We start from the raw sequence: 21,447 nt of genomic DNA, 5'->3' as shown, positions 1-21,447 counted from the left end.
CATACGGTATTCTGTGTACCCATACCCATGCTTATTTTAACTCTAAAGATAATCTACTGTATAATAATATTACCTTTTGATGCTTATCAGAATTTGAATAATCATGGACTACAATACATGCACATTTCTTTACTGAAATGTACATTAACTAATTTCCAAAGGTTTATTATTATATTGTCATTTCATTGAGAATATGATCAACTAATTTTTCTATATAGCATATTGGCATCCATCACATACCAGGAGCTCCACCATAAGGAAGATTAATATAGAGAAGTAAGAAATTGCTTCACCAGTTGAATTTAAGGAAATGTTTATGAAGGACAGAGTGTAAAAAATAATGGTGGAAATTAACCGGGACTTTGGTATAAAATGGTAAAAAGGACAGTATACAGTAAATACTTGGTGGTAAGACAAACAGTGCCATGAGATTTAATTACCAATAATTTAAAAGTTTTGTTTAATGAAGGATGACACCACCTACAGCACCTTTTCCTGGTCAGCAAACTGTGGGTACTGGTTTTGGAAACACCAGTCCATATTGACTGAATGCCATTTACTGGTCTAGCAAAAATCTTGATTTTCCTTTGGAAATCTAGGCTTATCCTTGCTTAGCTTCTGAGAGCTAATGAGATCAGGCTACAAGTTGGTAAATCAACTGTACAGTACCTCTAGCACCAATTTTTTTGTAAAAGTCTTGTGGAGATGTGTACTCTTTTAACTAGACTGTGATTTCTACACATAGATGAAAACATACATAATTGACGTCTTCATTTAAAAACCTTTAATATAAAGGATGTATATGATTTGAATATAAAGATATATAATATGATTACACACACAATACCACGCAGATTTTTAAAGTTTCTGTAACTTACTCTAGCACCATCATTACCAGGGGTACCCTCTGATCCTTTTTCTCCTGAAGCACCCTTAAAACAAAGGAATTGTTAGAAAGTAGAGGACACTATAAAATTATGTACAGTATCTACTTTATATTTTTGAATAGCATGTATGAAAACATACTCTGTCCCCTTTGGGCCCAGGTGGACCTGAGATTCCTCTCTCCCCTGGCATTCCCTGGAGACCAGGAGGACCAGGGTCACCAAGAGCTCCAGTAGGACCTGGGCTACCCTGATGGACAAGAAGAAAACAATGATAAAAGTCTTTTAGCCTTACACAATCCAAGGATTTCAGGTTTATTTAGTTTTTAAGACACGTTAAAGTATACTAGGAAAATTAGTAAAAAAATTATGTAATACAAATATTTAACTGGAACACAATCATGTATGTAATACAAATGTAGATTGTGAAATGTAATGTTTTTGGGAACAGTCATTCATAGAGCGCTCTATTACAATTGATGTATGCTTGTACTAAATTAAAAACAAATGCAACTTACGAATCCAGTTGTCATGGCCAGTACTTACTGGACATCATAATATATATATATATTTTTTTAGCCGGAGGATATTTTCAGATTCCTCATAATAAGTATGTGATGACAGGGCTGAAAGTGTTTTATAAAACATTTCTAAATCAGATAAACAGTGATCCAGGAAAGGATTTACAGAATTAGAATGGTGAAATTAATGGTGAAAGTTTTCCTTCCCCCAAAAAGTGGAGCATTTACCTTTGGTCCATCTGGTCCAGGTGCTCCTGGGATACCTTTGGGTCCCTGAAGACCGTGAGCACCCAGTTCACCTCGCTCACCTGGAATTCCACGCTCTCCCTATTAAAATAAGAGTTGAGAAAGTAAAAGTAATAAAGTCAATCAAGGCTTTGTACTTGATGGTTATGCTCAACCAACTAGAGAACACTTACCCTTGGACCTATTTGGCCAACAGCGCCTGCGTCACCAGGAATACCCTAAAAATTAAATACAGAAATTAGGTAAACATTTTAAAGCTATAATAAACTTTTTCCAAATCTTTATGGATAATTGTTTAATCCATTATCCAGGTCCTACATACCTGATCTCCTGGTTTTCCAGACTCACCAGGAGGACCAGGGGGTCCAGGTAAGCCCTGTAAAAACAATTGTAACTTAATTTAAAACAAAAGGACAACTACTACCCAAAGAATTATAATTTCATCTAAAGTGGAGCTTAATTTTAAACTAGAAACACATCATGGTGTGGGAAAGTAAAGTAATTATATGAGTGAGTTAATTTGCAATGAAGTGTGGCTTTGTGTTATGAAATGCTTCATGGACTAACTAAACAATATCCATGAGGTCTTTGATTGTCATAATAATAATTCTCTTCCTACGCTCCCCCTACTCTTTTAGCAATTTACAACATTGGTTTTAAATTTTGAAAATGATTTATCTTAATTCAAGATACATATATTGAAAAATACAAAAAATGTTATACTCAATGGTCTGCACTTTATAGATAATGTTGTTATCAGTATTACAAGGGACCCAAGCCAGCATGACTTTAGTACCTTTTTTCAGACAAAAAATATCTTTCTAGATAATTATTTTTTGTACCTGGAAACCGGTAAGACCAGGAGGCCCTTGCTCCCCTCTTTCTCCTGCTGGTCCCTTTGAAGATAGAAAATATGAATATCTGTTAGAATACATACTTTTTAAACCTTGACTGTGGCTTATTGGGTATGAACAAAAACCCATCTTTCAAAATCAAAGTCATCGTGAAGCCTTGATCAATGTCTCTGCCATGGCCTTGTCCATATTCTTATGGCTTATTTCTGGAATCAAAATGATTATAGAAAAATATAGATGGGGAAACAAAGAAGAGCAGTAGGGCATCAAATTATATGATATTTTTACTACTTAATAAAAATGGTGCAATGGAATAATTGTATTTCTTTTCTTGAATAAATGATTTATCATGAAATCCCCAAGAACCCATTTTCAATATCTGTTTAGCCCAATACAAGGTCAAGATGAGCCAAAGAAGTACCTGGCAGATAATGGGCACAAGAGATGATAACCCATGATAACCCTTGGATGGAATGCCATTCTATTTCAGAGTTCACTCACAATATAAAGTTTAGGATAAGAGACAAGTTAGAGATGCCAAGCAACCAATTCAATGTTCTCTTGAATGTGGGAGGAAACCAGAGCACCTGGCAAAGCCCACATGATCACAAGGATAACATGCATACAGTATGCCTCATAGAGGGTGCTCCCTTCCAGAATCAATGTTAACTGGCATAAAGCTGGGGCACCCCAGTTAAAATTATATTGTCTAAAAATGATCAAACAGGCAATACTTACAGCTGGCCCTCCTGGCCCTGCAGGGCCAACTTCTCCATCTTTACCGGGTGGACCCTAAAATAGATAGAGTGACATACAGTATATGAGCTGCTCTATTCATTCAAGCCATGCTTACAAAAGACATACTTTACAGTGACACTTACTCTTTGTCCAGGAACCCCTGCAGATCCCTGCTCACCAGTCTTTCCTGGATCTCCCTAGGAACACAAGTTGAAGGTGTGTATTTATTATAAATAGGTGAACTATTTATATTAACAATTAGGCTACTGAATATTCATGTACTGTAGATTATTGTATTATTCCATACAATAATTTATTTTAAATGTTAAATTTATTTGTAAATTAAAAGTAATTATTGAATAAGTATTTACATTAAAACCCTTTGGTCCAGGTAACCCCATGATTCCTGGCAGTCCTCTTGTTCCTATTGATCCTGCTTGCCCTGGACGGCCATCCTCCCCGGATGGACCCTAGAAATATCCAAATGAAAATTTAACATATAGTTTTTTTGGTACAGATTTCAACACTTATTCAGGTTCTTTAGCTATTTTCAAATACATACCACTGGTCCAGGTTTTCCTTCAGCACCCTGAACCCCAGGATTCCCTGTAAGACCCTGAAATAGAAAAGGTAATGCTGTCTCCTTTAACAATTTATTTCAAATGCTTTCAAGGTAGAGAAACAGGTGGAATTGAATAATACATCACATTCATCCCCACACTTTTTACATTTTTTACCATAAATAATTTCATAATTATCTGTATGCAGATAGGTTTATTACCGTTGCCCCTGGTAGGCCAGGTTCCCCAGTGCGTCCAGGATCTCCTAGGGCCCCTTTCGGACCAGAGGAACCAGTTGGACCACGGTCTCCATTTGCACCCTGGAATAACATACAACAGATGCAACTAAGATACAGTATCTACCAACGTGAAAAAAATATTCATTGGTACAAACAATAGAATTTCAAACCTAAGTCTTACCTTAGGACCAGGTAAGCCATCTGCACCATGGAAACCTCTGTTACCAGGAGCCCCCTTAAATCAAGAAAATATCCCTAATTAGTGCATTGGATCACTTTTTGTAGAAATTGAATTTAATTGAATGGAATAGAGTGGAGTGGAATGGAATTATTTTATTACTACTTATTTAAATTTACAGTATGTTGCTCCAAAAATGCTAAGTGAATATGAGAAAGACAAATTACTCACTCTTTCACCAACAGGACCTGGAGGGCCAACTGACCCTGGGTCTCCCCGAGGTCCTCTTTTGCCTTCTTCACCCTGGGGCCCAATTGAACCTTGAGCACCAGGTGGACCCTACGGAAACAATAAAATGTTTAAAAACTGGACTCAAAACACTTTGTTCAGACAGGAAAAATACATGGGTCATATTTTAAACCCAAATAGATACATGATAATAACATAAGAATTGGAAAGTTATTTAGTATGAAATGTCAACACACTGGATTCGGAGTAGCTACAGTAGATGAGATATATGTCAATATTTAACATTTTATTTTATTGTATATTGTTAAATATATAATACCCAGTGAGAAATTTTAGAATGCATGTTTCGTATTGATCATTACCATCTACCATTTGATCATGATCATTTAAAATAATATTTTTTATACTACAGTATGTAGGTAATATACAGTAGCAATCATTATTTAATCAACCAATATCAAGCTTAATGTCTTACTGGCTCTCCTTTAGGTCCTGCCTCTCCTTTAAACCCAGGGACACCAGTGTCTCCCTAAAACAATGGAAAGGGGCACATAAACATACTGACAACTTTTTTATTTTAAACTATTTGAATGGTCACACTTTTACTTCACTTTTAATTTAAATTGATTTCATGTTAACATTCTGTTCTTCTCCAAATCCAGACATTTTTTTTCAATAAAAGATCTTTCACAATAAAGCTTAGCTGGAAATCAAGAAACAATGGTATAATTAACAATGGAATTATTCACAATCTTTCTAAAATTAAAATGACAACTTTGATTCTTTTCATACGGTATAAGATTATTTAGATCTGTGAAAAATAATAAAATATTGTAATGAAACAATGTTGCAAACACATGTCATCATCAGTTATACATTTGTGGCATGCAATATTGCTATATACTTAAATATAAGCCTGTATCATTGTGACCCCTTCTATAATCATCTTATGAATCATTCTAGTACAACATTACCAGTTGACCTTTGATCCCTGGTGGTCCAGTGCTTCCCTGAGGTCCAGGAGGTCCTGGTGGGCCAAGCAGACCATGTGGGCCTGAAGGACCCACAGTTCCCTAATAAAATAGTCATGTCAGTTATCCCTTTTAATCTAACTTTAATTGTCAAAACGTGTATGATATTAATTATTGGTTCTAGCACTTTTAAACCAGAGCCAATTTTTAACATGGTCATGTTAACTTTAAAATGAAATATAAAGGTATAGACATTTCTGTACTTACTGCCGGCCCCTTGGCACCTGGACCTCCATCTGTCCCAGTAGGACCCTAAAAGAATCGATTTATGTAAGTGATCAAGTCATAAAAGGCAAATATAGGGAATTTATTACATATTTTAATAACAGCAAGAAATTGTTACAAACTTGAAGGCCAGGTGCGCCAGATTTGCCTTGATGTCCTGTTTCTCCCCTCTGTCCTTGAGGACCCTCAGGACCTCGAACACCTGTGGGACCAGCGTCTCCCTGAAAAACAGGCAAAACAATCTGAATGTAGTTCTTCTTTTTATTAAGGGAGTCATATGTGAAAAACCAGGAACACCTTGTATGTACTGCATACAATCCCGTTTTACAAATTCAAAATTCAAATGAAAGCATCAAAGGTGGGGGAAAATAAATTTAACCAAAAATGTAAATACAAAAGGTAAAAGCAAATTCATTTGTAACATCTCAGTTGTAAACGTAAAATTTAACATATTTATTAGGTGTAGATGACAAACAGTACATCGTTTATTTCATTTTTGTGTTTCAATATTTTCCTTTTGTAGGCTAGGTGTCCTTCTTTAAAAGGACAACTGATTAAAAGCCATGGTACGATAAAGACAAACTCAAACCAAAGTGTTTCATGTTTATGTCAGATCAAGGCCCACACATCCTTTATTTTGAGATGCTCAATTTACCTATAGATCCTGCTAACTTTATATCCAAAACTCTATTTACACCAGCTTACCTTTAAACCAGGGTTTCCTGGAAAACCAGGGGGACCGCTTATTCCTAGGGGACCCTGAGAAATACAAAAACAGTGCCTGAGGTTAGAATGTAGTTTTGATTTATTGTTATTCTATTGTTACTTTTAACAATCATAGAATGCCCTCACTATAATTTTTTCAATTTAATTAAACATGCTTCGTGGCAGTGTGCAGAAATAATATGCAGGAAGAAATTATTTTTGGTATTCTCATATATATATATCTCATATATAAAAATACCTACAGAGTACACAAGACCAAATTGAATCTAAAATATGTAATGAAAATGTGTTACAATTACTAATATACTGTACAGAAATTACCAGAGGTAAAAACTTAATTCTAACTTTATAGTGTTACATTTTTGTAGGCTTTTCAGCTGTATTCCCTTTATACAGTAAATGCTGTATATAGTACAGTACATTCAAAACCGGCATGTTTTCTTACCATAGGACCTGGTTTACCGACATTGCCAACAGGACCGCGCATTCCCTAGGAAGAATGGAAAAGTATTCATTTGTTATGAAATGATCCATTCTGCCATTATCAGAAAGCCCCTTATTGTGATGCAACACAACAAGGCAACAAACCAAAGAAAGAGAGGGGATTTATACCACACATCTGTTCTCTCATTGATTGAAAGGCCCATCACAGGGCAACAGAGAAGCCCACACTTTAAAATACCCAAATCAAGCCTAGTAAACATGTCTCTGGGTGCTGGATGGAAACTGGTAAACCCCAAGAAAAGGGTAACTCTGAAGAGGCATATTCTTGTGACATATTATTTGTTGCTGCCTTTTATGTTTTAAAATCATATAGACAATCATTAATGTAGTGATTACATTGAACTTGTTCATCAAGTTAATAAAAGTATCTTAAGTAACTTTCTAGCTATATGATATTATATTCGTCAGATGTTTGAGGATTTCTTTGTGTAGACACTAATTTGCTCTGTTAAATCAATGGCAATGAAGTTTTATTTAGATTGGGCTGTGGGAGCTGTGTGACATCTGGACATTGCAAGGTTTACATTTCAGGGGTTTAGAGATATTCTTTCCATGCTGGTGTTTAAATATACTTTTGATCCAAATATGTATTTGTTCTTGTGCAGAATTAAGTTTTTTGTAAGGGTACATTTGAGGTGGTTCATGTTGTATCTGTGTATAAAAAGCATATAGAAATGTCAGATCTAGAAATAAAACCTAGATCTGAGGGAAGGAGAGAAAGCTGGTGTCTCCCTGCTGAAGTGCCTTTTTGTAATAATCTTATTTCAAAACTACAGTTCACTGAACTATGCTCTTCCATCCCTCCACTAAAAATATTATCCTTCTTTTATGTTAGCCATTGTCTAAGTATCTGTTGTTTTTTAAATCTCTATTTGTATTTTTTGTTTGTTCATGTTACTAATTAGGCATCTAGACCTAGATCAGTACTTGACACCTACTTGTTGAGCTCTTGGGAGCCCATGCTTATTAAATAATGAGCCATAAGTTTTTGTTTATTCATTTAGAGATAAAAAGATATCATAAATTACTGCTTTATACTGGAGGCAGAGGTACTTGGATAAACTTATCCTAGATAAACTACCATCCAAGAAGGGATTAGCGTAATGATATAGCATGTTTACATGATACATGACTAAAACTGATTGAATTTTCCCATATTTCTTTTAAATTAAGGCCTTTTTTATTTGTTTTATTATTCTTACTGGTGGTCCAGTTGGCCCAGACCGTCCTCTCTCTCCAGGGATTCCTCTTGGGCCCTGAAAAACACCACATTTAGTCTTCTTTACTTCTTTACTCTTCTGTGTATTTACTCTTCTTTGTTGTCATGTTCCAGTTGGAAGAATCATAAAGATGTTATTCTTAATTATAAAATACAAGACTATTAGATTAACTTCTCTTCACAGTCAGAAGTATTTTAATAATAACACCAACAGCCACGTATTATTTAGAAATACTTATTTATGTAAAACATATGATCCACTACTAGAAACCTAAATCTTCTGACCATTACAGAAAGTCCACAAAAGTACACTTTTTCAGGTACAGTAATAACATGATTTGTGTTTGTATTCAATCAACAATTTAAGACTCAGAAATCATTTGCTGTGAAATTATTTACTTACCTGAGGACCAGGACCTCCCATAGGACCAGTAGGGCCTGGTTCACCCTGTAAAAAAATAATTGAGTGTTTGCATACAGTCCTTTAAAGAAATTTAATAAATTGAGTGTGCCTGTATGAAAGATTGTAGATATTTTATACAGTATTCCCTCATTTCCCTAGGGAGGTCTAGTAGAAAACCAGACTAATAAAGAGACATTTTTCACTGAACCTATACTGGCCTCTTGTTTTTTTTTCTATTAAACATGCAGCTTATCTGTGTGAGGTTAGGATTGTGGTTAAGTGTCACACATTTAATTTCAACAGAGCAGAAGTAAAAACAGAACATTTGTTTACAAATCAAAACAATACCTTTGATCCAGCTGCTCCAGGTTCTCCTCTTGAACCAGCTGGACCTTGGTGACCCTTTGGAATACATTAAATAATTACTTTCCATGTTCACTTGAAACAGAAACTATACAGCAATTTCACAAAATTCAGTTCCGAGCTATAAATGGTGTACTTAAAACTTTTAGAAGAACAGTTCCTCGTTTAACACTGTTTCTAAATACATAAGTGATATACGGTATTCTTAATATATAAAATATATTAATATAAAATTAATTGATTTTTTATAACATCAAAACAACAACAACATTAATAATAATTTCTTGCTTGATACAGATGTGCTTTACATATAAGAAGAGACACCATTCCTCCACCTCTGATGCACAGCACCCACCTCGATTACAATGACAGCCATTATGCCCAGCTCATGTACACAGGTTTCAAATTGCCTCACAAATTAATTTAAAGGGGAATATCAGGTAATTCACATTTTACAAAACCCAGAGTGAAAATCAGCAAAACACTGGGGTAAAAACCTCTACTTGTAATTAAGTGCATCTGAGGTAAGGGAACGGGAATCTTTTAATGAACAAGTACAGTACTGTATTTCTGCATCTAAGTTTAACATCCAGTCCAAAGGACAGCACCAGCAAGCTCAGGCATTTGAATACAATAATATTTATTTCACATAACTAAGAGGTAGAATGCTTTAATCAAAGTTTGTATGTACCTACCCTGTGTCCCTTTATTCCTGGGAGACCAGGAGCCCCAGGAAAACCTCTTGCACCCTGAAATATAAAATACCCTATTTTCATAAATGCATTCAATAAATTATTTTAAGTAGTTATTGTATATTTAAATATACAGTAGCTAATTTAAATTCTACAACAGACTTCTACACCAATTTGTACTATCATAAGTCCACTCCGATTTTTTTTCAGTATTCCTAAAACAACAAGAATGACAACAACAATAAGAAGAAGAATCTACTGTTAGACTATGCAGTATATTGAGAATTGTAAAAAAAAACTAAATATTGTATTCATACAATACACAGTTGTTATGCTTCGTATACCATCTTGGCATTAGACTAAAGGTCTATGTATTTTTAGATAATAATAATTATACTTTACCGGCGATCCAGGAAATCCAATCTCTCCTGTCTGACCAGACTTGCCAGGTTCTCCCTGAAACATAAAATAAAATTAGGTACTTCCTCGTATTAAACTAATTTTAATTATTAGATTTTCAGGTTTTCAGGTCCATTATGTTCTCACACAGACATTTTAATTATGCAAAGGTATCATGAGAAATGTGAGACTTGGCATGTCTAAGTGTGATAATGAGAAAGAAATTGAGAATATGCCAAGAAATAGGAAATAGTGTATCGAAGCAAGTGGAAGTCAGCAAATTGTATTAAACAATTCAGAGCCCTTGTGTCTGCAAAGGCTGAAAAAAGGCTGAGAGGTTGGAATGTAAAGATGGAGAAGTGGCAGTAGTGAAGTGCTTGTCCACTATAGTGTCGGTATTGTGATTATGCTCAGTTTGTATCTGTCTATTTTTCTGTGACAACCTAATAAGGTCTGCAGTGCCTGATAAAAAAATTGGTGTCCTTCAAGCTCTGTATGTTTTATCTTTCCCTTTTCATGAGGAGTGAACACTGCACCGTTGTTATTAGTGTCCTGTTAGTAACCTATTATACACTGATGTGTGTACAGCAAGCTCAGAAAAGGAGTGGAGTGTTGGGGCTACAGATTAGCCTTCATTTTTATACCTACCACTTTGAAATCACTTCTCAACCAATTTGGTTATCCGCTAGCCCTTGTACCAGCATTCAACAAATGAATAAAAGTGTGTTTCTTCATCAACAACATGCAGTGTTGTCACTCTCCATTTTGCACACTTAGACTCTGCTGTATCTGCAGCACAGTTAGTATTAGAAGAAGGTGCTTACTCTGCTGTAATGCATCTCTCACTGTTAAAAGTGACAGGCTCTCCTCAGTCTGTAGTGAATTCTGTTGTAAGACTAGTTGAGTGCACTCATCCCTAGTGACTGTCAGTCAATCTGTGTTTTTACTTGGCGATAACTAATCACAGTTGGCTAATGTAATTAAATGTTATTGAACTCATAATGTTATGAGAAACAACATCAATAACTGTATTTACTGAGGTTTATCCATAATAATTTACAACCCAACAAAATTAACTACAACAAAAATCCAAAGGTTTACTTACATCTATGCCTGGTTTACCTGGTGGGCCCTCAGGTCCTCGTTGACCTATTGGACCCTAAAACATTGAATAAAAAATAATAATATCTTCATATTCATAAAATAGTATATCATGTAGAAGTAAACAAGAGATATACTGTATGAGGTTCTTTTCCTATTCAAATACATTCGTTCCATGATATTTAAAAAATAAGACATACTTTTAGAGAAAAAAAGTGAAGTAACGAAAGGAATACTTTCACTTCCACCTGATATATGACAAAGAACAGATTTTGAAGGCTAATGTTTTGGAGTTACAAAGTAAAACAATGCACATACTCTGAGGATCACTGCATGCTTTAAGATATCATGAAATCAATGGAAATGTCAGCCATCTTGGCTTGGCAACAGTTACAGCTGCTTTGAACCCAGATGGATTTCGGTTAACAAATGATTGGAAACCTATGATCAATGTGTAGCACTATACAGTTTAAATCCAGGCCTACACATAAATATAAATCTTTGCTGCACTCGTTCATAGAAATCCAATTTGGAACAAAGATGAGGGAATACATTGTGTGGTAAATGTGTGCCTTCACCTTCAGCTTGGAACACAACTACTGTTGTGGTCATTTTGTACACAGTAGAACTCTCATCAGTGGTTGCTATCATTTATTTAGTGCTATAGGAGGGAAAATATATAGAATTATACAGATATTTCAGTAATATATAAATATACAGTATTTCAATAAGGCATCACATTTCTGTCACCTTTTTGTTGAGTAAAGCATTACAATAAGTAGGACACTGTACCCTTGTTGTTTCAGAATTACCTACCACATGAAACGTGTTCTCCAAGTGTGTAGTTATAAAGCTTATTAAATGGGCTTTGCATATCATCTCTGTAGAGAAGTCAACTTTGATTGATTTTGTTACTTTTTCAGCTGCATTTTTTCTGTATTTTCACCTTCGTTTGTTCAGCAAATGCACAAAACACTTCTTCTAGTAAACAGCATTTTCCATTATTTCACTGCCAACTGGCAAGTGTACAGAAAAAAAAAAACAATCCAAAATGTCTAGGTGACAACTCCACACCTATAGGAAGCATTTTGTCAAGTTCTAGTAAACCCACATAGGCCTAAAAGTCAATTTTTCATTATTATCAACCTTGTTCTTCCAGACCCATTACTGCATCTTAGGGTTAAAAAAAGTTTGAACACCTTCTTACCATGTGTCCTGGTTCTCCTGATTCTCCTGGAGCACCCTGTGGACCTGCAGGACCCTAAGGAGTGAAAAAATTGGGTCATTCATCCACCAAAAACTAATTTATGATGTGCTTGATAAACCATGTTAATTTTTTTCAATTTCTGGTTTGACAACAGAAATGGTTTTGGATATCAATTCAATTATTTTCTGAATTTTTGTGGGTTTTTGTTCAGTACAAATACTAAGACATTCAGACAGAGAATTCTGCAGAGAATTTACTTATACAAAAAATTGGTCGTGTTTCTATTTTTCCATTAAAAGGATATTATTATACAATCATGGTTATTCATCATTCAGTACAAACTAGCACTTACTTTGGAAATCAAAAAGTAAAACACTTTACATTTTATGAATTACGCTTCCAGGTTTATACAATACATTGTTAGTTTAATAAATACATTATAGCTTATTAAAGAATAGTCCATAAAGAAAAAAAATGTAGTCTCATCAGTAAGCCAATTAATGGAATTGTATAAGGAATGGATTAAATTCCATTTTTGTCATTACAGACCACTAATTCCATACAATGCTATTCGTACATTCAATACCTGCTGGACATGTTGGACAAGCTAGGACAAGAAGAATGGTTTTATATACTGTTCAACACTTACTGGTTGACCTGGTGGCCCTGGGGGTCCTCTTGCACCTGCTTGTCCCTAAAACAAACAAAACACAATAATAAAAATCCCAAGAACAAGAATATCAGCTTTATTGTCATTTTATTGTATTTATTGTTTCTTAACTTGCATTACACAAAAAATATAATTCAAAATGATTAAATAAAAATACATTAGTATGGCCTTCTTTGAAATAAGTAAAAACTTATTTTATGAATTTATTTTATGGTTTGGAAATATTTTATGTTTCTTTTAGTGCATGAAACAAAAAAGATGTTTCCCTGGTGACTTTAAGCTACATGATTTATATGTTGCAATCTCATTTGTAATGATTTTAGGAATAAAACAATGTTGATAAGATTTACTAATCCGTATTGTAATGCTTTTCAAGTTTGTAATTTAAAATAAATGTCCCTTATTCAGTTAAAGTAATTATATTCAGTATTTTACAAACTTACTCACAGACCTTGAAAACTTTCCATGTCTTATAGCCTTGTGAAAGTGTGAAAAGGTTTAAGGAATTGTAAGATTCCCTATTGCATACAGTATGTATTCAAACTTTTTGCTACAGCACCCTTACAGTAAATCAGTTCATGTACAAGAAAATAATCACAGATTTACATTCATGGTCTCCATCTGTGTTCAGAGTAAATACATATGTCTGCTTACATTCCCTCAGATGTTAAATTGCTAATCCAATTGACAACTCATATAGTTATACAACAAATAATTAGATTGAGGAGCTTTTGAAACATCAGGGATAAAGTGGTAGAGATGCACGGATTTACAAAATATTACTTTTCCTTTAAGCATGTCAAAATCAAGCAATAAAAAGTGGAATCTGCATAATAAAAATTGCAAAGTTCTGAAATGGGAGTTACTATTCATAAATTGTTAATTTGTCAGGAACCACACAAATGTGGCCTATATGGGAGAGAGGCAAGAAAGAAACACAAAATAAAAAAGATGTATTTTAAATCTCCTTTTGGAAATGCAGCAGTCATATGGTAGAATATTTTACTGTGATATGGAATAAATTGAATTTGTCCCTTATTAAAAAAATAAACTGGAGCAAATCAAAGCATATCACCCCATATTCACATAATCAAAAGCTGAACCAATAACTGAGTGATGACTAAGCAAGACTTCCATGATAGTGGTACAAGCTGAGTTAGGTAACAATGAGGTAACACCTAACTAGTGTCAACATTTCCACTTCCTAGAGCTTAAAACCAAGGGATGTTTACTTAGTTATGCTGGGTGTGAGAAACATTGATCAAAAGAATCTTCTGGTTTACCTTAGTAAAGTAAGTTCTGGTTAATTATCAATAGTGTCAGAATTGTAGGATAAAAGACAGGACAAACCATGAGAGACAGAGGAGGGGAGACAGAAGGACAGAAAACTTGAAGCGAGTGCCAGGAGAGAGGTCCTTATTTGAGATCATCCGAGATTCAAGTATTTGAACCTGGCTAAGATTGCTTGCTATTCTGTAGTTTTTAGTAAACTTGGATTTCCTGAGTGAAGAATCCCCTGGTTAAGAATGTTTTTTCCTGGTTAGTGAGTGAATTTTACAATGTGGAGATAGGTTCCTATTTCTTTTTTGGCATCCAGATTTGCAGAGAGAGACATTTAACCACAGGATTGTATTCTTATAATTTTAGAAGATATTTTATATCTTATTCTGGACTTGGTAGGCATTAAGAGTTGAAGTAGTTCAAGTAGGTAGCTGCATCAGCATGCTTAGGCTGTAAAGGAACAAGTAAAGGTTTATTCCATGCTGAAAAAACAAAAAGACAAGAAACACAACATTTCGGCTGTGGAAAATTGGCAGTTGATAAAGAATGGGAGAGCAAAAGCTGGGAATGGAGAGGAGAAGGAAACAGGAGAGAAGCAGTATTTACACTAAGGTGGTGTGAAGTTGAGAGAGGTTAAGGGAGGTGTGCCGTCAAAACCTGCAGATGAATTGAGATAATTAGAAGGAAATTAGTCAGTGAGAGAAGGGGGAAGGTGTGATCCTAGTTTCAGGATAACTTTGGTATTGGATATCTTTCTGCAGTTGGAGTAAACCCCTCTTTAAGAAATCAGACGAAGAGATCAGTATGATCATGGCAGCTAGAGGTGAAATGAGAAACTATGGGCTTGGAGAGATCTTTGATCCTCACAGCCCCGACATGTTCCCTGAAATGATCTCCCAATCTCCTTCCTCTTTCATCAATGTAAATAGCTGGGCATTTTCTGCAAGAGAAGAAGTAAATAAGGTTGCTAGAAGTACAAGATGTCATCTGAGTGATCTGGAATTGTCCAGATGGGCCTTGAATGTGTGTGGTTTTGGATATATATTTACAGGTGAAGCAGTGAGTTCTGTTGCATGGGAAAGTGCCTTGTGTGGATGACTGCTGGGGGGGGTCAAGGGAGCTGTGAATAAGAAGGTTACGCAGATTAGGCGGTCAGCGGTATGAGATGATGGGGCGGTCGGTAAAAATGGTATGAGTGGAGGGATCATTTTATAAGATGGGGAGGTTGTCATTAATGGTCCTGGGGATAGAAAGGTTGTTGGGGTGGTATGGAAGCACCGAATGCAGTTGTGAGTCTGGGAGTTCCTAACAGGGTTGATGTTTCAAGGGCTATTTTTGGCTCAGAAGAGGGTCGATAACATGGGTTGAGTATCTTCTGTTAATGAAAATAAGAGCGCATTTTGAGGGCTTGGTTTTAAACGTCATGTCATCACTGCAAGCTGTGCCAGAGAATAAAGAATTCATGTGCCTCTAACTATACCAATCGCTCGGGTATATTCTTGAATAAATCCTTACAAGCTGGGGCTTATGATTATTCATTTTACTCATTGATTTATCTGCTCGGTCATTTCCTGTTTATTCACTAATGTTTATATCCCCCCTCCCCATTTATAACAATACGAAAGGTCAAAGTAACAATGCAGGGGTTTACCAAGTAGAAAGTTAATGTCCTCAGTGGCCCATTTAAAGGCCTGACTTCAGTCCTTTGGAAGACTTATGGAAACACTTCAAGAATGCAATCCATCAATGATCCCCAAAAAACTTGACAGAACTGGAGTAACTTTGAGTAGAAGAATGGTCAAGAATGATCACTTTGCTAAGCTCCTAGACACCCCCCCCCCCCCAAAAAAAAATCATATTGGTTTTACATACTTATCTAAACAGCAAATGTCACTTTTTATATTTTCTTTGCAGATTCTGCAGACATTCCACTTTCTTCACATATAATGCTATTCAATTTCTATCATTACATTTTTGAATTACATTTCATTTGAAAAACACTGTATAAGTTACTTGTATTTTATAAAAATGTGACAATACTGGTAGGTGGTGAGGGAAGGCAATGTATACATTTCAAGGTCTTCCAACAATGAAAGGACTGTTCAGAAAGAAATGCTGAGTCTCAATATGACCATAGTTATGTTTTCAATTCTTAACTCTCACCATTGTTCCAGGAACCATTCCAACCTGGCCAGCAAGTCCTGACTTCTCATCAAAACCTCCTGCCATGTGAGATGCAAAATGGTTCTGAAAAAGGAGATTGACAGTAATTTACATATATAAATCCAAGTTATAAGATATATTCATTTTATACAAAATGTATTACATTTTATTGAACAAGTTCAATAAAAGTATACTAAGCATCTTAATTAATATTTTGGAATAGAATAGTTTAAAGTTTTAAACACTCTGGCCAAACATATTATCAGACATATTTATCCTTTTTTTTTGTTTTAGCATGATATTGATTCCTGTTTGGAAGGTTGTGATTTATTTCACAAAGTTAATGGATTTTCTATGCAGATATTATGCATTCCTTGGCTGGTCCCTTTTTGAGAATAGGTGATTTCAGTCATTCGTTTTTGTACTAATATGAGGACAGTGGCACACTGTTAAACCAATAGGCTTCTGTAATTAAAGTGAAGTAAAGAGAAAAGAAAAAAAACATAACATAAATTAAAATGGAAAAGTAGCCTACACTATAAACATCTTATAATCTATGTTTGAAAGTCATAATGAAACACATTTCATAATATAGAGTACTGAAGAAGAAGGCAATAACAGTTACAATTACCCATTAGCCAAAACTGGATCTGCTAAGAAAAACATCTGCAGTTAAAGACCAACAATATTCAATATACTGTGAAGGTAAACCCTAAAACGACTGTCAGTGAAATCGATAACATGTTAATTATTAAAATTTACATTTAGAATAATTATAAAGGCTACATTGCCAGATGTAAACCTCTCAACAGAATCCAAGAATGAGAAAGTAATATTAGAATTGGCTCGGATCCACAAATCTGAGCCTGTAGAGTTTGGGAACAAAGTTTTTTGGACAGTTGAAACCATGATAAACCTTTACCAATGTGATAAGTATTTTAAAATGTAGAGAAAAAATATTGCAGATGGTCCAAAGAACACCCCCTAATCTGTGAAGCATAGTGGGGGTAATATCATGGCCTGAGCATTCATAGCAGTCTCTGGAAATAACTCATTCATTTTTATTGATAAAGTAACTAATGATGATGACAGAAAATTAATTCTGAAGAAACACTGTCTTTACGTAGCAGAAAATACTTGCATATTTATTGGGTGGCATTTTAATGTTCAGCATGACAATAACCCAGGATAAAAGTAAATCCCTTTATGTGAATCTGATTGAGCATTCATTCATTTTAGAGATTGAAGAAAAAGTGTCAGAACACCTCATGAATATAGGCAATAACTCAAAAATTCTGCAACAAAAGGCTTGGTAACACATCCCAAATGTTTACACAAAGAATTAGGCAAGCTTAATGGGCCAGGCTTCGTACACTTATTGTTTCAAAGTGATATGGAACCCAATACTAACTTTTAAGAACTCAGAAATGTATTAAAGTGAATATTTCCCAATACTGTGGTTACTTGAAACCTCTTTACTTGAAGTACCTTTTCGTTCTCATGATCATATAATGTATGTTATTTTGTGATTACACTTACATTAATTTTATGATCAATTAAACTAACTATAAACAAGATTTTGACTTTGTAACTTTGCTCTCCCAATACACAGGGATAGCAGTGCATGTGCAGCCATATTAAAGTAAAACACGAAGGAGAAATTTTGTATTTTTTTCAGTGTACAGGAGTACTTACGCTGTCCAGGCCAGGATGTGTGGGATGACCGGGGGGACCAGGCTCACCAGGTTGTCCAGGGACTCCTGGCTCTCCGTCAAAACCAGGTGGACCTCTGGGACCCTAAAAGGAAGTTCCTCTATCAGTTCTGTTTCATATACAGTAGTATGATTTTCTGTCAAAAACAGTAATATTTTGGGCAACTGGTGAAATCAGCTACTTACTTAGAAATATAGGAAGGCCAAGGCTGTTAGTGATAGTATCTAATCTAGTATTCATTGTTTATTTTCTTTCCCATGTCAGCATTTTTGTTGTTTTGCACACAGCAAAAAAAATAAACTACAATTCATAAAGTTTCTGTCAGTAAAGTAAAACTATATAAAATATGAGTCCACTGGATGTCCACTCTATACTTCAAATACATTTCAATAAACAACTGTCAATGTTTCAGCACTCATTCACCTTCAACAGGACAAACATATTTGTTTAACACAAGATCCACTACAGTTTATACAATGTGGTGGAAAAGTAAGTATGCCCCTTTAAGATTTTTTACTACACTGTACAATACATGATCAGATGCATTTGTCGTTGTGAAGGCCTTTGTGCCAAAACATTGACAGTTCCATCCATCCATTTTCTAAGAGCTTTGTCAAAAACAGGGTCATGGGGTAGCTGGAGTCTATACCAGCAACCAACAGGCGTGAAGCAGGATACACCCTGGAGAGGAGTATACTTTCCATCACAAGGTGCATGCTTACACCACAGCCACTTTTCCAAGAAGCCAATTAAGTTTCTAGCATTTCTTTGGACTGTGGAAGGAAACTGGGGCACCCAGAGCAAACCCAATTGAACCTAGGGCTCCAGCACTGTAAGGCAGCAATGCTAACCATAGCATCACCATGCTGCCCACATCAAATTTATTTTGGGGAATAAAGAGTGTGTCTACTTTTTATATTTTCTCTGGATAGCACTTCTGTGATTTATGGATGTGTGTTCTTTTAATCTTTTCTTGGCAAAGAAAACCTTTTTTGTGTTTCATGGAATCAATTAACACTTTACTAGCTACAAAAATTCACATAGTTATGGCCTGTTTGTAGAGAAATAATTATGACAGTACGTAAGGCCTATATGTTAGGATAAGTCCATGTGCTTTTAAAAGTCTTCATCAGATAAACATACCCTTATACTACTGATTCTAGGACATTTATTGGTAAAGGGCAACATTTCAGTTGTGGCGTGGGAGAACAACAGTGGGAAAATGAATTTATAACTGTTTTTTTTAATGAGATTATGTGTGTTATTGACACCAGCTTAAAGTTTTCATTTTGCTGCATTATTTTAATGTAAAACATTGATAATTAAATACATTTTGATCTCCTCTAGAAAACCTAAAATGCTTTTTGGTGAATAGTAACTGTTCATTCAAAGTGTTAATGCACATGGTTTCAATTATGTTTATTAAAAGTTAACATAAAAATTAATCATTGTGTTGGGGAATGCATGAAGTCATCATATGACTATGAGGAAACCAAAGGGTAACGCATTACTGGTTGTTATGTTCTGTAAGTAACAAAGAAGGGATTGTACTACTTAGTTCTTGACAACAACTGTTATTTCATTATTCCTAAAGATAGAGAAAGGAGTAAAAACATTTAAGGTAAAGATAATGCAAATAAGTTTGGAAAATGTATCACCATCTTATCAGAATATTCAAAATAGGGTCATATTTGGTGAGCCTAAAAATTACATTGTAGAGTTGTTGATAACTTAATGTACAATGATAAGAGAAAACCAATATATTTCATGTGGTTATTAAATAAAGAGTACTCTTTAGGAACAGTGGGCCTGTTTGGAAATAGGGAGGCTGGGAAAGAGAATAATATTGTTCATTCTTCTTCATTGTAATCCCATAATTCAGTAATACCTTTGCTTCTCTGAAAATATAACTATTTTTCTTCTGTAATATACTACAGATACTCATAAGGCAGATGTTTAAGTGTGGTGGTCATACATTATTTCCTTTACTACTAGGAAAGAACAAATGGGTAATGTGTGTTTTGCCTGATAAATCACTTCCAATTTAAATACAATTTTTCTAAACTTCAGTTTGGAACTTCTCCCGTTGTCTATTATCTTCTCTTCCTTTGTCTATTGCCCCAGGTCTTTTGGCACCATTTCCCTTTTTTAAAAACAAAAAAGAAAAGAAAAGTCTCTTTCTTCCCTATTCTATTTTCCTTCCAAAGAGCATCTTCCCGCTTTCTTTATTGTTGGTGCTTCTTGCTCTGCTCTCCTTGTCCTTTTATTTCTTCCTTTCTGTTTGTTTGTTTACATGGAGAGAAAAGGTGCTGTGTTGAGTTGTTATTTCATTTGCTCCCACTTATTCTGTCCTACTTTTCAGTACAGAGTTTACAATCAATGAGCTTCCTGCATGATGTCTCTGCCGCTCCTATTACAGAAGAAAGCCCAATAGCAGCTGCAGGGATGCACTGATGTTCCTCTGGGGTATCCTGTTCCCTTTCCATCAGAGGAGGAATTCTGACTGCCTGGATAAATTCTTCTTACATGTTTCTGAGGATGTGTTTGATTCTGTGGGTGGGGAGATATCTGTAGCAACTAAATTGGTGAGCAAAGCCCCTCTTGAGTGTGCTCCAAGTGTCCGTATCCCAGTATGGCACACCTGATGGGCTCTGACTTACCTGTTCCAAACTAATCTCCATTACCCAAGGATATCTGGGCATGGTAATGGTGAATTTGTGAGTAGAGTAGCTATTGCACCTATAGGCTCTGTGTTCCTTGAAAGATGGCACCCCTCTTGCAGCAATTTCCAGACATTTTGCAGAGGTTGCTCTTGGGCACAGCCTTTATTGATCACTTTGCTCTATTAAGTTTGAATTTGTGACTTTTCCTCTATGGTAGAAGAAATACAATGGGTCTTTGTATGAAATTATATCCATCTTACCTATATTTCCCACATCAAGTGTCCAGCAGTCACCATAACAATCTGGAATAGATCGTTGCAATTGCAAACTCTAAGTAATGTAAATGAACCTGTGTAAGTGTATATCAAAGTGTACATTCATTTTTACTTATTTGTGTGTTGTACACCTTGAGGATTTGTCTTCTTGTTTCTTTCATTAACATTTGCAGCTGTCCTGCTAAAATCTAACCCGTACCCAAGAAAGGTAGCATTTTAAATAAACCGATCAACCTTAGATTGTTCAATGAATGTTAGAATTTGGATTTCACTCTCTTCTGAATCCACACACACAGGAGATCATTGCGATATTTTTTAATCTCTTGGAAGAGATTAACTCTGC

General features: G+C 35.2%; 1 protein-coding gene across 1 annotated transcript in view; it reads right to left on the bottom strand.

Moving 5' to 3' along the window:
* Positions 1-21,447, bottom strand: part of LOC102697959 (collagen alpha-2(V) chain) — a 68,714-nt gene that overhangs the window by 14,265 nt on the left and 33,002 nt on the right. Inside the window, exons 7-35 of the mRNA XM_015358944.2 lie at positions 18,149-18,250; positions 16,454-16,537; positions 12,989-13,033; positions 12,340-12,393; positions 11,137-11,190; positions 10,035-10,088; positions 9,636-9,689; positions 8,926-8,979; positions 8,578-8,622; positions 8,158-8,211; positions 6,897-6,941; positions 6,431-6,484; positions 5,848-5,946; positions 5,708-5,752; positions 5,444-5,542; positions 4,945-4,998; positions 4,452-4,559; positions 4,224-4,277; positions 4,025-4,123; positions 3,806-3,859; positions 3,615-3,713; positions 3,387-3,440; positions 3,244-3,297; positions 2,494-2,547; positions 1,974-2,027; positions 1,825-1,869; positions 1,634-1,732; positions 1,027-1,134; positions 879-932 (exon numbers count right to left, since the gene is read on the bottom strand). Coding sequence (XP_015214430.1) covers positions 879-932; positions 1,027-1,134; positions 1,634-1,732; positions 1,825-1,869; positions 1,974-2,027; positions 2,494-2,547; positions 3,244-3,297; positions 3,387-3,440; positions 3,615-3,713; positions 3,806-3,859; positions 4,025-4,123; positions 4,224-4,277; positions 4,452-4,559; positions 4,945-4,998; positions 5,444-5,542; positions 5,708-5,752; positions 5,848-5,946; positions 6,431-6,484; positions 6,897-6,941; positions 8,158-8,211; positions 8,578-8,622; positions 8,926-8,979; positions 9,636-9,689; positions 10,035-10,088; positions 11,137-11,190; positions 12,340-12,393; positions 12,989-13,033; positions 16,454-16,537; positions 18,149-18,250 — 1,932 coding nt within the window. The remainder of the gene's footprint in view (positions 1-878; positions 933-1,026; positions 1,135-1,633; positions 1,733-1,824; positions 1,870-1,973; positions 2,028-2,493; positions 2,548-3,243; positions 3,298-3,386; positions 3,441-3,614; positions 3,714-3,805; positions 3,860-4,024; positions 4,124-4,223; positions 4,278-4,451; positions 4,560-4,944; positions 4,999-5,443; positions 5,543-5,707; positions 5,753-5,847; positions 5,947-6,430; positions 6,485-6,896; positions 6,942-8,157; positions 8,212-8,577; positions 8,623-8,925; positions 8,980-9,635; positions 9,690-10,034; positions 10,089-11,136; positions 11,191-12,339; positions 12,394-12,988; positions 13,034-16,453; positions 16,538-18,148; positions 18,251-21,447) is intronic.

This window comes from Lepisosteus oculatus, chromosome 12 (assembly GCF_040954835.1).
Source record: "Lepisosteus oculatus isolate fLepOcu1 chromosome 12, fLepOcu1.hap2, whole genome shotgun sequence".
Taxonomy (NCBI): Eukaryota; Metazoa; Chordata; class Actinopteri; order Semionotiformes; family Lepisosteidae; genus Lepisosteus; species Lepisosteus oculatus.
The sequence above is the reverse complement of the archived record's forward strand: the minus strand, read 5'-3'. Positions and strand labels throughout refer to the sequence as shown.